The sequence below is a fragment of the Suillus paluster genome (assembly GCF_016628075.1).
Source record: "Suillus paluster strain FC165 chromosome Unknown EDB91scaffold_14, whole genome shotgun sequence".
In the NCBI taxonomy this organism is placed as follows: Eukaryota; Fungi; Basidiomycota; class Agaricomycetes; order Boletales; family Suillaceae; genus Suillus; species Suillus paluster.
The window spans coordinates 461,202-475,878 of record NW_024537574.1 but is presented as its reverse complement, the minus strand read 5'-3'; the positions used below and the strand labels follow the sequence as shown (position 1 = coordinate 475,878).

General features: G+C 46.1%; 3 protein-coding genes across 3 annotated transcripts; 2 read left to right on the top strand and 1 right to left on the bottom strand.

Annotated features, from left to right (window-relative positions):
* Positions 1 to 2,628: 2,628 nt before the first annotated feature.
* On the top strand, positions 2,629 to 4,241 carry EDB91DRAFT_150656 (uncharacterized protein). Its single transcript, XM_041326242.1, has 8 exons — position 2,629; positions 2,679 to 2,899; positions 2,958 to 3,214; positions 3,266 to 3,310; positions 3,363 to 3,420; positions 3,472 to 3,517; positions 3,576 to 3,874; positions 3,925 to 4,241. Exons 2-8 carry the CDS (start codon positions 2,780 to 2,782, stop codon positions 4,072 to 4,074), a joined length of 975 nt encoding a protein of 324 aa, XP_041179427.1. The 5' UTR covers position 2,629; positions 2,679 to 2,779; the 3' UTR covers positions 4,075 to 4,241.
* A 1,076-nt stretch (positions 4,242 to 5,317) lies between these two features.
* EDB91DRAFT_1270046 (uncharacterized protein) lies at positions 5,318 to 5,662 on the top strand (the record flags this gene model as incomplete). The annotated part of the gene is made up of 1 exon (XM_041324560.1): positions 5,318 to 5,662. A coding segment is annotated over one exon (345 nt), but the record flags the coding sequence as incomplete, so codon positions are not given.
* Positions 5,663 to 12,421: 6,759 nt separating this feature from the next.
* Positions 12,422 to 14,336, bottom strand: EDB91DRAFT_1236355 (uncharacterized protein; the record flags this gene model as incomplete). The annotated part of the gene is made up of 7 exons (XM_041321444.1): positions 12,422 to 12,510; positions 12,661 to 12,899; positions 12,993 to 13,126; positions 13,148 to 13,216; positions 13,278 to 13,568; positions 13,625 to 14,143; positions 14,202 to 14,336. 7 exons carry the CDS (start codon positions 14,334 to 14,336, stop codon positions 12,422 to 12,424), a joined length of 1,476 nt encoding a protein of 491 aa, XP_041179425.1.
* Between the last annotated feature and the right edge of the window lie 341 nt (positions 14,337 to 14,677).

Below are 14,677 nucleotides of genomic sequence, written 5' to 3'. Positions count from 1 at the left end.
ATCGGAAGAACCATTTCTCGCTCACGCTATGTATATACAACGGATGTCCAAGTTCACCAACAGGATAATGATATCGTAGAAAACCCTAGAAAGGTGGGGCGTGACTGTACGAGCAGTCAGATTCATCTCACGTTCGAACGGAATATTCCTTACCTTAATCACCCGAGTGGACCTGTTTAAGTACGTGATGGATATTGTCACCGAAGAAACACCACCTTCTCCTGCGCACTCGAAGCAATCCAGGCGGATTCATGAATGATACCCAATCTAACGCGCTCCACCAAACCCTCATTCTCACTTACCGCTATCACATATAACATACATCCAGAGTAAAATCTTCCAAGACTGTCTTCGTCGTACACGCCAGGGTCCGCACTGGTACGGGAAAGGACGATGAACTCAAGAGGAGCCGGCAGAGCAGGGCCTAATGACAGTATGACACTGCCAACCCAAGTGGAAGAGCTGGAGAGGATGTTGAAGAGACCATGGTAGAAACGTGCACTTGATTGTTGGTCTTCTCCGCCGTCATCTCGTCGCACAACGCCAAAATAGCTGGAAGTCGTGCGGAAAACGAGGGTACCTGGCTCCAGTGGTCGACGAATGTCTAGCGTCAGATGTGATGGATCTAAGAATCCCTTTTGGTGAAGAATACGGGTTCATCGTGGCTTGTGACCTGGGATGCACAATGACCTGGTGAATGCGGCGAATATCAAGTTGCACTGTATCACCACTATGGTCCATGGTATGAGAGGGATCGATAATCGTTTCCGTCACTCTCGGTTGGTCAGATCGCTTCCATGATAGCTGGATATATCTCCCGAGGGCGATCCGGTGCATTAATGATAAGGCAGTGGCAAAGTTTTTCGGGTTAGGGTGTAAGCTCCCGGAGACAGCCACAATCTAATGGGAACAGCCCACATTCAACCCCTGAGAGATCGAGGAGAGGAAATTTGTCCAACAACCATGCTCGACGGACGACTGAGGATATGAGGCGGCGGAATCCGCATTAGTCAGATTTTTTAAGATGGATGGGACTGAGTCGAGTAGAATCGCTTTATTTCTTGGAAGGTCGTCGAGGAGAATCTGGTTTAATCTTTGCAGAGGGACAACTAGTTCAATTCTTCCACAGCAGCCTACACAATACTCTCGAAGCTAGATATAAACTCTTACCCAAGTAGTCTGCGCCACATCGTATCACCAAACGGCTACGCAACTCGTATCGCCTAGAGACGCTGGCAGGAGAACCCTTATCAGGAGAATTCTATGCACAACGTTTGCGCGCATTTACACCCCGTGATGGCACGAGATTAGCGACAGAACAGAAAGAATGAGAAGGTAGAAGCGAGAATAGAGGGGAAGCAAACGAAAGCAGCTGCGGAGATATCGCCCATAAACCGGAAGATGAAAACAATCCAGACGAAGAAAGCCTCGACGAGGAAAATTCGGATGATGAAGAACTAGAAGACGAAGACCAGAGAGAAGAGGACGAAGGTGAAGACAGAGAGATAGAGGTTGGTTGGACAGATGGCCAAGCAGTCCAAGAGGCAGAGGCAGGACAGTGGAGGAGGCGACGACGACGGTTGAAAGGGGGTGCACGTGGAGTAGGGACCCCTAGGGGTGCAAGCGTGGTGGCTGCAGTGTTTGGTGGTGTTTTCAGCGGTGTTTGCCGGAGTAGAGTCAGTCGCGTGTGTAGTCAAGCATTCCTTCCTGCTCACATCGAATCCAGGTCTAAGTCAAGGAGTAACCCACTGCACTGCAACTGTGTCTCTCAAAGTCTCAAACCGCAGCGATGACCGTTGATATCACGTCCTCTGATCGATATCATGCCCTGTCAATCGATATCGATGAATTGTGGCATCCATGATCCGATCAATTCGACGACTCCCATGGCGGTGGCTATCCGAGTGATTCTGCAAACACTGCATATTGGTGAATCGTGATTTTCCTGAATCAGTCACATATCCGCATCGAGTTCACGTTCCTTGCGCGTATGGGCACTCGAAGGCTAGCGCTGGTCAAACAGTATATTTGCCTGTCCTAAACCCCATAATGCGCGCGCAAGTTCCGAGTCTCATTGGCGATGCTTATGGATATCGATCGATCTATTTCCAGGAAGATTCAGTTGTTGAGTCAACCTGTAAAACGTCTGGTTGTATCTGGTGAGCGTTTTGACAAATCATCCGATGAGACCTGATGGGACGGTTAACGCCGGCAAGTCGTTTTGTAAGGATTCCGATAAGTATATCTGCGCTGCACGCAATCACAGGCCACCCTGCTCATTGAAAGCGTCTCTGCTAGCTTCACTCTTCGTATCTCCTAGTGTGGTCGCAGAGGGGGCTTTCCAGGTCGCTAGTCCATGGGACATGATGCGGAACGTATGTGTTCAATACTTGCACATGCCATACATACTCAAAGGTGGTAAATCCCTGTTCTACCTTACGTGTTCAACAGATAATTTTTGGTCCCGGGAAGTTGGCATCGTGAAATCCTGCGGGGTAAGCAATGAAATTGCACAGTGCTGTTAGCCTATTTTGGAACTCCGCGGTCCATCAAATGGGGATCAGGCCGTAAACCTGCCAACGTGCTGTCCAGTGTTATACATCTCTTCAGACTCCAGAGACGTCCGCATGTAAATTTACTGATGCACCTGCATTCCGTAAAAGTTTATTCCACTTCAGCGCGTGATCGCAATGGGGTCTTCATGATGCTTTCGCATCAGGCCTACTTAACAACGAGGTTTTATTAGACACCGGCTTTGTCCTTCTCCCTTCTATCCGTCATGTCGCCGCTCATCAAGACATGGGCATCGATAGTGGCCCTGGTGGCCGCCGCCGCTGTACCCCAAGGTGCATTTGCGCTAATAACAAGCGATGTAACGTGCCTCTCTTCGTTTGGTTGGGTACACGATTCTTTATCTTAAAGAAACAAGTTCTGACGGCATGATTGGGTGATATTAGATGAACAACAGTCGTGGCCAGGACCCGTGCTTAGTGACTGCCTACCTAGGGAGCCCTTGTTCCGATGGAGGTATGCATGTTCGTTGCTTAGCGTGCTTTTGCCTTACTTTTTGGGCAGAGTATACGATCGAGTCTATCCCTGCGGGTGCCCAATATCAAGGTCCCCCGCTCGACGGCGCCAATCCTTGCCAATGTAACACAGTAATCTATTCAACAACGAGCGCTTGCGGTGTTTGTCAAGGCCGCACGGTTCAGGCGTGAGTTGTATCACGTATACTCGATTTTACGGCGTACTTATTCCCTCATAGCTGGAGTGCCTGGAGAGCCCAATGTTCTACGTATTTTAACCAATCGTCAGTCTACGAGGTTATGTTCTTGAAGTTCTTTTTACCACTTGACGTGCAGATATCCATCGACCATTCCGAATGGCACTTCGGTTCCGAATTGGGCTTACCTGGATGTTGTAAGCGTACGAGACATCCCAACTGTGGCATACCCTAAAATTTCCTTGAAGGAACCTAGTGACGCATTCAATGCCACGGCAGCGCAGCTGGATGGAGGTTAGCTCACACGCATATATTTTCTATGATACGAACACCGTCGCTCACTGCTTTGTAGATCTACCAGAAGCTAATGCAACCACGCCGCTATCCACTACCGCACTGACTTCAACTACAACCACAGGATTTACAACCACACCCACAGGATCTTCAACCGCAGGCACAGGATCTTCAACGCCTACTTCGAGAAGCTCGAACGTTGGGGCTATAGCCGGGGGTGTTGTTGGAGGAATTGTAGGGTTCGGAGTAATCGCGGGTCCTGCAGCATGGCTCTTTATCAGGCGCCGTCGTTCTCGCAAAGCACCATCAGTGCCTTACAGCCATCAACCATTCATGACGCAGCCTCCGCTTCGCTATGTATGTTCCCTACGACGTTTGTGGCACATCATGCTCATCATTTTGCGCAGGATCCCGAAAACCCGAGCACTTTCCCACCACCCCCTACTCCTGCCATCCCAACCACCCCATCATCCAACGTTTACCAAAACTCAGCCAACACCCAGGTATCCTCCCACCAGTCGCATCTTGGGCAATACAGTGGTGTTCCGGAGATCTGAAATTGCTTGCGAAGATGGCCTTTGAATGTTATTTTGGCCGACACGTTAGACCATGGTAATATAGATTGGTAGCTGCAGATGACTTTGGGTGGCAATGAGCCTTGTGCGGCAGTTTTGCTGATACATATTCGATTTCGCTAGAGGATGTCTGACCTAGGATTTCGCCCAGTAACAATCATAGTTAGAACAACTCGGTAAGCGCGACGAATGCTTGTTAGGCTCCGCTAGCTCATATTCTCACCAACTTTTGCGCTATGAATACCCAATTTAATTGATTTGTTTACCCAGCGACTTCGCAGGTGGTCAAACCCAACGTACGAGACAGGCATGATCAGTATATATAACCGCCCCAACACATATATCGACAGACAGTACAATTGTCTGTTCCAGAGTACTAGTCCAGACTCATGTCCATGATACTTGAAGAATGACAGCAGGATGGTGTGGTGAGTAACGAGTCGCGGGCCTTCGGGGACGATCTAATAGACAAGTATACTAGGGACTCGTCAGTTTTGTTCTAATCGATACGTCGAGACTATTAACTCACATCTCAGTCTCTTGAAAGAAGCTGAGATGCGCTCGTGCTACTGGTGGCGTTCTTATAGTAAGCTAGATAGAAACGAAAAAAATATGTCAGACATATGAGTAACATATTGCAGGACACGAGCTGACGTCAACACGTCGCTCGACCATGTCCTTTTTGGCTTGGGCTCGGACCACCTGTCACTCTCTCTCCTCAACCATCTCGGATCGGTCGGTCTTCTTCGTCTCTGATCGCTCGGATCGTTCGGACTCTAACAGATGGCAGTGGCAGTCTGCGAAGTAGCTCGCCCGGAAGGCTATGCGATATCGAACTTACTATTGAACACTTAGATCTATCGTGAGTATGATCCTACACCGGGATTTGTGGTGTACTCGCTATACATTCTTGCGAATGGAGAGGCTCGAACTAGGAATGGGAAAGGGACTGGGTAGGATAGTAGTCAGGAAAAGGTACGTAGAACCGTAAATAAGAGAACTCACCTCAGTCTTGGATCGAAAGACTGAGGGAGTTTATTCGAGGGAGAGGGATTACAGCTGTGTGCAAAACTAATGTCAATCGCAAAAATTTTGCGGTGCACATGACCAAAAAGGAAATTGATAGAACAACACGTGGTAGGCGCTGGGACAGCTTTTGTATACCTTGCAGACGATGTTCGCAACACCAGCAGACTCCAGATTTGACTTTCTGTACCTAAAGGCTATGGTTAACCGCAGAATCAGCAGCGATCTCAAAGAATGCGCACTTCAACTCTGGGATCACGGATGGGAACTGAAGGATATATCTGAAGCGCTTGGTATTTCTGGGAGGAGCTGCTATCGCTGGCGACGGATATTTGAGGAGTTCGGTACTGCTATGAAGCCTCCCTCTCCACTCACTGGCCATACTCAAACAATCACACGTGCACTTCTGATGGCTGTTGAAGACCTCTTTGCTACAGATTCTGATCTCTTCCTCGACGAAGTCTGCACGTGGCTTGCAGTCGAGTACAATATCATTGTCAGCACTTCCTCCCTGTCATGCAATCTCAAAAATGCTGGTCTCACACGCAAGATCCTTCGAAAAATTGCTTCCAAACGTGATGAGGCCCGACGCGAGGAATTCAGAGCCAGTCTTCGCAATGACTTTGTTGGGGATGGCTCAGAATTCATTGTCATTGATGAGACCAGCAAGAATGATCGGACATCGTGCACACCTCACAGATGTCTTTGTTCGAGGTGATCATTACTCGTTGTGTGTTGCCATGACTGTGCAAGGCTACATTGCTGCTCAAGTGGTTGAAGGCTCGTTCGACTTGCAGGAATTTTATGATTTCATTGCTGAAGATGTGGTACTAATGATGTCTCTTTTCTGTGTCTGTTGAAGATACGGGTTTTTTTCTAGCTTCCTCATATGACTCCCTTCCCCGGAGAGCGGTCCATTATTGTTCTCGATAATTGCCGAATCCATCATAATGAAGACCTTGTTGACCTTGTCGAAAGTGCCAGTTCGTTTTTGTACTTGTTTCTCCTCTCGTAAAGCTAATGTTGGATAGGTTGTCTAATACTCTACCTTCCTCCACACTCACCTGATCTAACTCTGATTGGGGAGTCATTCAGTGCCTGTAAGTTACAAATAATTCATGCTATCTCTGCATCTGATTTATGGTTGTTAGTCAAAGCTTATATTTGACGTCACGGCCATCAGTTGCGTCAACTCGAAGATCCTGTTGAGGCTATTCTTGAAGCAACAAGTTGTGTTACAGCAGAGAAGGCATATGGGTGGTTGAAGAATGCGGGGTACATTGTCATGTGATCAAGAATGCTCGTAATTGTACAAATTTGAATGTTTTCTATGCAATAAAAACTAAGTGTGAATGAATGCTGTTGAAATGTTCAAGAAGGTCTGCAAAAGGTGATGTGAAAAGTACAGAATCATTTCACCATGTGTTACGTGAAACCTTTCGGATGAGATCCGGCAGCGCTAGACCTGCAAGGGGTGTTCGAAGTGTGGCCTTCGGTGCTAGCCCAGCAAGGAGCTTGCCTGCGCTAAGTCTGAGTAAGGATTGAGGCCCTTACTTGTGTAGAGTTGATTGGAGTTTCTCAAGGATACGATCCAAGAGATGGAGTTCAACTCGAGAGTATCATCTCAAGAGAAGATGATTCTTTGCACAGAGGGAGTTCTCTTAGGTAATGGAAGTTCAGACCCAACAACAAGTAACAGATGAGAACCGAGTAGATTCAAGTTAGAGAATCTGTCTACAAGAGAAGTGATATATATACGTAAAGTGAGATACTGGTTGAGCAGTAAGGGTACAGGGTAAGCAGAGGTATTACTGAAGCAGTGGTAAGGGCCAAGGGTATGTATGAGTCACATATGAAAAGGGGTAAGTAGTACCAGTTGAACGGTAAGGGCAAAGGGCATGGGGAATCCCCATCAACGAAAGAGAACCAGTGTGGTGGTAAGGGCATAGGGTTTGGGAGAAGCTGCTGCTTCTCTGATCTAGGTGTAGAAGCAAGTGCTTCTTGTGTTTCAGGACAACAGGATCAAAAGAAAAGAGATAGAAATAGAATTGTAACCATGGTCCAGGTTTAGATGAGTCCGAAGAATGAAATGACATGTAATGCTCATGTTACTGTAACACCATGTGCCTGACTTTATGGCTTTACAAATTTTTTTGTGTGCATCAAGAAAGGCATGCCAGCCAAGTCTCATAAATTGACCTATACCTCACCATTCTTTATCATCCAGTGTCTCAACTACTCTGTTTCCAGGTTGGTATTCCAGAGCTGTGAGCTGCGAGCTTCACCTGATCGCTATCAGAAATACGATACTTGGTACAAAACTCCGACAGGGATACGTCATGAGAAGTTGTTATGCTGGGTGATGAAAATACTGAGGATATCTCGTCCATAGGTTGCCCAGTTGCTTGGGGTTGGCCATGACCCTGCATGACTGGATAATAAGGTGGTGGGTAAGGATATCCACCGAAGATTGGTGGCTGCATATATTGAGCTGGATGATAGAATTGATGTGGAGGGCCTGGAACATGGGCCCCTTGAAACGGAGGAATGGGTTGACCATGTGGATGTGGAGGAATGGATTGACCATGCGGAGGTAGAGGAGGAGCTGATTCCTGGTCCTTGAAGGCTTGATCATGTTGATGGTGGTGATAAAAGTCGCCAAATGTCAAAATAGGTGCTTCTGGTGGGGGACATGGCACCTTCAGTTTGTCGGTGAAGTGGCTCATTGTTGGAGGTGCTGATTTGTCAGCTCTTCCTGCAGCCTAAACCATCAAATTTTTTAGCTTCCCACCTGACGAAAAATAAGATAGTTACAATTAAATTTGCCCAAACCTTCATACATAACTCAGTCAGCTCGAAATATATGTCCATCCTCTCGTCATGCCAAACACGCTTATTTGGAAACAATGTATATCTGCCAACTGGATACAGTGATTCAAGTTTGGTCACTGCCATCCTTTGTTTGGTGGACATGTCATCCTATAGGGGAGTATTTGTCATGGGCGACAGCTAAACTGAGTCATCACATACAATCAGTGCCTTTGTAGTGCATGTTGCACCAGCTTCTTTGTCAAAGTTAAATGGACACTCAACATAGTCTGGATCTCCTGTATCCCAATCCTTGTGTTACATAGATGTTAGCCCAATGAAGTCAAAATATGTCAAAAATGCTTACTTGTTCATCTTTAGCAGGCTTCGGGGTGTATAACCATACAACAATGTTCTGTCACGAATCCCAAATACGAACCATTTTTCATTTCTTGGTTTCCCTTCGGCTATTTCCAATACCCGAGCCGGTCACGTGACTTCACGTCATAGGTCACCCGTTGCTTCTCCAATTGGCTCCCCTACTCCATGGGCTAGAACAATCTTGCTTCCTAAAGAAGAACCAGTCGGATCTTGGGTTTCTATCTAGTAACCGTCTTACTCATTTTCGCTTATATATCATGATGTCATACTTACTCATCCACAGTATCGTACGACTCTTTTCTCATTGGCTGATTTCTTTCGTACCCAGATATCTCCGACTCAATGTTATGTATAAGAGTAGGGTAGTTAGCGTAAGAGCTCCTTAGACTTAACCTCTTCGTTTCTACTGTTGTAGTGACCTAGACGTTTAACGCTCAATCTATCCTGTTGCTCATCGTCATCTCTGACCGAGTCCTAGTGGTTGTGCACTCACCTTCAACATTATTGTTGGACGTCGGTCATAACATGTTCTCACTCACTTTCTTCACCTTGACAGCATCAAGAAGTGCCTCATAACCTGCCTCATCAGCTATCTTCTTGTGTGGAGCACCCTGGGCCTGGTTTTCAAATTTCCATTCAAATTTTGTGACTGGAAGCAATGTGGGTCGACAGGGTAAGATTTCTGAAATCTCTCACTTGAATGATTGGAATGTGCGTGAAGTATCCATTTTGAATGGACCTTGTGAAACAATCATTATGGAAGCTTTGACACCCTTGCCTGACTTTTTCTCCATCAGCACCTCAGACCACATTTCAATATACACTGTGAACCTTCTTGGTGTGTCGCCCTCATCATCTTCACTAGTATTACTCACTCCGACACTAGACTTCCTTGCCTTTCCTTTGCCAGTAGAAGGTTTCTTCTGTTTGCCAAGAAGTATCTGATCGATGGCTTCGTCAGTGAGCTTGCCCTCATCAGAAAAACACTTTTTTTCCCACCACCAAAAAATGGCTGGCCACAGCTTGGTCCCTTCTGTACAGAGCCCACAGAGGCAAAGTGATTTGCTGATGCTGTGGTACAAATTTGTTGTATTTGTATTTCTTCGCAGACAGCTCACTGCCAGCAGCTGAGGTAAGGTCAGGGGATGGCTCTTGCTTCCGCTTACAAGAAGATTTGAAGGATACAGGGTCCACATTGATGAACGTGAGTGCAGGACCTGTGAATGATGTGTTTTTAGTGTTACTAGCACAAATGAAAGGTATGATTCAATATACCTAAGGCAATGCCATCCATTTCAACAATATCTACTGACTTGTCACTCTCCTCTTCAGGCTCGGGCTCCAATTCATCAAGTTCTACCAGGTTTTCAGCAGACCAGTGAGCCTTGGAGAGATGCCCTACCCTCTCGCTGTCATAATTGGAGGATGCAGGTGATTCTGGGAACTCTAGTGGTTCCTCGCTCTCGTCAATGAGCACTGTGACTGCAGTCTTCGACAGTCTGGCTGGAATTTTGATTGTTGGCTTTTTGGTAGGTTTTTTTTCTTTGTGCCATAGAATATATATGTTTATAACATGTAGTAAAGATAGTGAGAAGGGCTGACAACGTCTGAAAAATGTGTACCAGTTGTAGGAAGTCTCCCCGGCATCCAGGACACATTGTTCTATCAATTTCCTTTTTGGTCACGCGCACCGCAAAATTTTTGCAATTGACATTAGTTTTGCACACAGCTGTAATAGTACACTGATTGAGATGGAGAATCAAAAAGTGAACGTGTATGAGGTGTGTAACAAGTGATTGAATATGTAAACAGTAAAATAAGGATGAGTACATGCGAGAGTCATATCTTGATATACATGAGTTTGCTGTTTACCACAGTAGTGAGTAGCGGGGAGGTCTGGAGTCCTCCTGATCCATCTGCACGCCTCCATTGAGGTTGGTCATACTTTCCTGCGGGGAGGTTCCCTGATGTCTGAGCCTGTCACCGCTCCACCACCGCCAGGTGCAAGAATTGAGACTAATACTTATTCTGGAAGTATAGGATATGCTGAGACCAGATAGATACTTAAGTGCATCAGGAAAAACCTCTTTGTGATATTAGTGACAATTCAAGAAAATCCGGTCAAACATAGAAAATCAGTTGGTGTTTTCTCAAATGTATGAATAAAAGGTCCAATATTTGACAATGTTAGCAAATGTGCACACTCCCAAAAAGAATTCAGACGATGTTAGAGAATTTTCTCAACACAAGATACAAGCATACAATTATACTAATTTATGTATACCATGAGCAGCCAGTTGAACTTCCAATAGATGTGCCTTTCTCACCTCCTCACACCGTTTCATTTCAGCATCCCAATGATCTGTGACAAGTCTATACATGTAATTCTGAGAGACTGTTAGAGGGGCCAGAGTCTGATGGTAGGGTGGCACGGGAGTATGAGGTATTTGAGTTTGAGGTATTTCTGCGACGTGGGTAGGAAAAATCCTGAATTCCAGGATCAGAAATCTGCGCGTCAACGGTTTTTTAGTCCTGGTGCCTTGGTGAGAACCCGCTCATACAATGATATCACTAACAACTTACCTTTTGATAGGCGAGTTTTTGATGGGCGAGTTCCCATCTGGAGAGTCCTGGCAAGGTGAGCGTGGACTATAGATTGTGATCAGATAAGAGAAGCCATCATGTTACCATAAAAAACACCCACTCACTGCTTTTCAGGAATCCAATTCTCCTTCTCCGCCACAGAGTCCTGTAACACTGTTAGTTAAAGTTACCATACCATATAAAACCTTCACACCATAAATATAATGCACAGGGGACACAGAAGAAGAACGAGACGACAATCCAAGAGATGTTGAGAAATTTTCATGACCATGAAGTGCCAGTGTCAACTATTTGTCATCATCTCACTCAATCTGACACAGGCTCACGCAGAACTCAAACAACACACTCGTCATTGAAGCTTTGAAGCTGCATGGTAGACTTCTATTTAACTAAAATATAGTTACATACATGTCTCAGTTAGTAAACTCATTCACAAAGAATATACTACACTGATCCAATACATTGCTCGTACTCCAGTCATGTGGAGTCATCGCACCAAACTTTGGTATTAAGTGGACCGAGCGTCAAATATTGTCAACAGGAACAATGCTTGCTTGCCTGTCACCATCCTGAAGCGCACGCGAAACCCTATACATGCTGTGATTGATATCTGGGGTGGCAGAGAAGGGCATGAACCATTTGACATAAGCCAGGTGATCAGGTACCTTGACATTGTGAAATAGAGCACGCCTGACATTGGCTGACAATGAAAAGATCACACGAACTTGTGCGACACGATATCCTATCAGTTATTCATCAGCCTGAGTGTCCCCGCATGCATACATAAACATGTTCGCTCACATTTGACACCCAACTTGCCGCCATTCCCCAGATTTATGAGCGCAGTATCAAATCTTGCTGGCACTCTCCTATTATGGCCATCGTGTCACGTCGGTCGTGCATGTATTGCATCCACAGTGAGATGGTTTACCATGCCATCATCATCAACAGTACCATAGCGGACCTTGTGGAATACTGCAACAGACTGGAATGGGAGAATGACATCACAGGCAGCGTCTTCTGACTGGCTCACAGTCAAATCAGGCTGCATCACTTGCACGATGAAACGTGCCACAGCTGCTTGAAAATGGACTGTGCCATAATGATCAGCCAGTGATGCGAATGTCACCCATTTAACAGACGGGTGCTTCGCTAGCTTGGGTTGTCAGAGATATACGAGGTCAGAGTGGGCTAGGGGGCGAGGGACATGATCTGATGATGTGGCAGGTCCCACATCCAGTCGCCATTCAATAAACTTGGCATGCCACAACATTTTCTCTCGTCGCTCGAGCCACAGTGTCATTTGCATGTATTGGTCCTTGTGATTTGTTGCACAGTATGCATCCTTTGCTAGGTCAATGTGAAGCCATTCAGTATATTCCATGTTGTAATTATCTGTGGTTCCGAACATGCGAATCATTGTGAGGTAGTGTCGGAATGAATGAAGCTCGGGGAGGTTGAATGACGAACGGATGCCCAGGTCCACGAAGATAGCTTTGTTATCGTGAAATCAATTGAGTGCCTTGCTGAGTAGCATCAACATTAAATCAGAGTGACATGGGTACTGTGCAAGATACAAAAAGTCAAGGATGCCCCGTACTGCATGAATAAGTTTAACCAGCGATGCACCATCAGGCAGACGTATGTCGATGATGATACCGAGCAGAAATCAACATATTTGCTGGTGTTCCATTCCACTGACTTGTGACAGAACCAAAATGCCTTTCATGAATAGCCAGAGACACTTACCGGCATCACGACAAGCCTTCACAAACTGAGTCGGATCTTCATCAGCTAATGCCAGTGCATCCAAGATTTCATCCAAATTCCGCAGCTCAAATGGAAGGTCTTTGCTACCGAGCTCAGTTGAAGGTATGTCACATTTCGAATACTCTCCAGTCTTCATTCCAGTCACCAAGAGTTGCTCTGGGTAATCTCCAATATAACATGCAACGAGAGGATGACCACGACGAACAGTCCCATCACCACTGGCTATCGGCATCCCATACTTCCCTGGGTCAACAAGTGGTGAGATAATATGATGCATGCACGCATGGAACAAATTTGCAAGACACCATCACCTTGCAGCTTTGTTGGTGATGTGTTCGAGCTTGGTTGTTGGAAGATAACCGACAAGTATCTGCGCATTGTGAGACGGTTGTTGCCAAATTTCCTTGGGTAGGTTTTCAATAGTCATGTAAATCGGGTACGTGGCCTTGTTTCAAAACATTGTGACCTGGGTTTTGTCAGACGAGAGCAGAACAGGAATGATTGTTGCGCCTGGTTTTTCTTTCTCCAGTTGTTTCTTTAAAATGCATTTCGGCCCATTAGCCTGCTGATCTTCACATTATATGACAACCACTCACCTGAGTGTGCCACCACCACTGCCCTGTATGCATCTCATGGTAGAGGCACTGAGTCTTGTCCTCATCTGAATAGTGTCGTTCGGGTGCAAACACGAGGTAAGGAGTGAGTTCAGGGTCTCCAAACAATGCCTTCACACACTCAATGATGTCCCAAAAATAGACATCAAATGCCTCTCCTGCCATCAAGATTTCCTGTCGCTGAAAACGAGGACAATGAGCTGGAATTTTGGTGTCAATGATCTTGTTGAGTTCGCGGGAATTCCGGTAAGAAAGGTCAAGCTTTTCATAGACCTAGTAATTCATCAGTGCTGCCGACACTTAGCCATTAATTCAGGGGATACACTCACACCCTCGATGTCAAGCAGATCTGAAAACGCTGTGGAGCCTTGGCCACGCAGCTTCGCCCATCGAGCAACCTCATAATTGATGTGTGAGGTGAAGGGTGCCCAATTGTTCCCATGAAGTTTATCACAGTAAGACTGATACCCATGTTTGGCTTGCATGAACTCATCGTCAATAATTGCTCTGGCACTCTGGATTGGAAACTTGGTAATGTATGGACCCTGGTGCAAGGGGAGCTCTGCCTCATAATGACGTGTATGCATGTGTTGATCCAGGTCAACCACTGTGTCTTCTTTGTCCATGGGAATATTCTCGTCATTGATGCCAGCCGGTTCTTCGGCACCTTGAATAGGAGGTTCCCAATCAGCTTCCTGCTCAGCCACCCAACCGTCATTATCAACTTCCTCCAAGTCGTCCTCGTCCTCATCCACATTCCATTTCAATTGATCTTCTGGGTCCTTGTCTTCTGGCAATTGAAGACTAGAGTTGCCAGGGAGGTGATCACTGTCGAAGTCCTCAAATATCTTGTTGCTGAAATTCATGTCAGATTGATGCACGTCCATGTACTGATGGCGACATTACCTCTTGTGAGTGACTAGGCATGTAGTTGTACATATCATCATAGATACTGACACAGGCTGGATTTCTAGTGTGTGCGAGATGACGAGAGTAACCACTCTCCGTGAAAGTGGAACTGCAGCCATCACAGATTGGCATGATTCAATGGTGAGCACAGAATAATGTTTGATGCAGTATGGGGCTGGTTTGGGGCCAACAGGTATCGGGAGATAGCGGAGCATGCTGAATTTGTAAGTAATTTTTTTCACCCGCACACTGACACTGATTTCCTTGTTGTGCATTATGTCCCAAGCGCCACTCACACCAACCAAGAAGGCTGCAGTAACGTGAGCTGCTAAGTTGAAAAGCAAGAATCAACTCACAACTTCAGCGCGTATGTTTTTTTTCCGCCTCATTTGCGTTCATTGACTGATCTGCGCAGGCCCAGTCCAACAAGACAAGAGTGATGTGCTGAAAAATCAAGGTACGTGTGGCTTTTT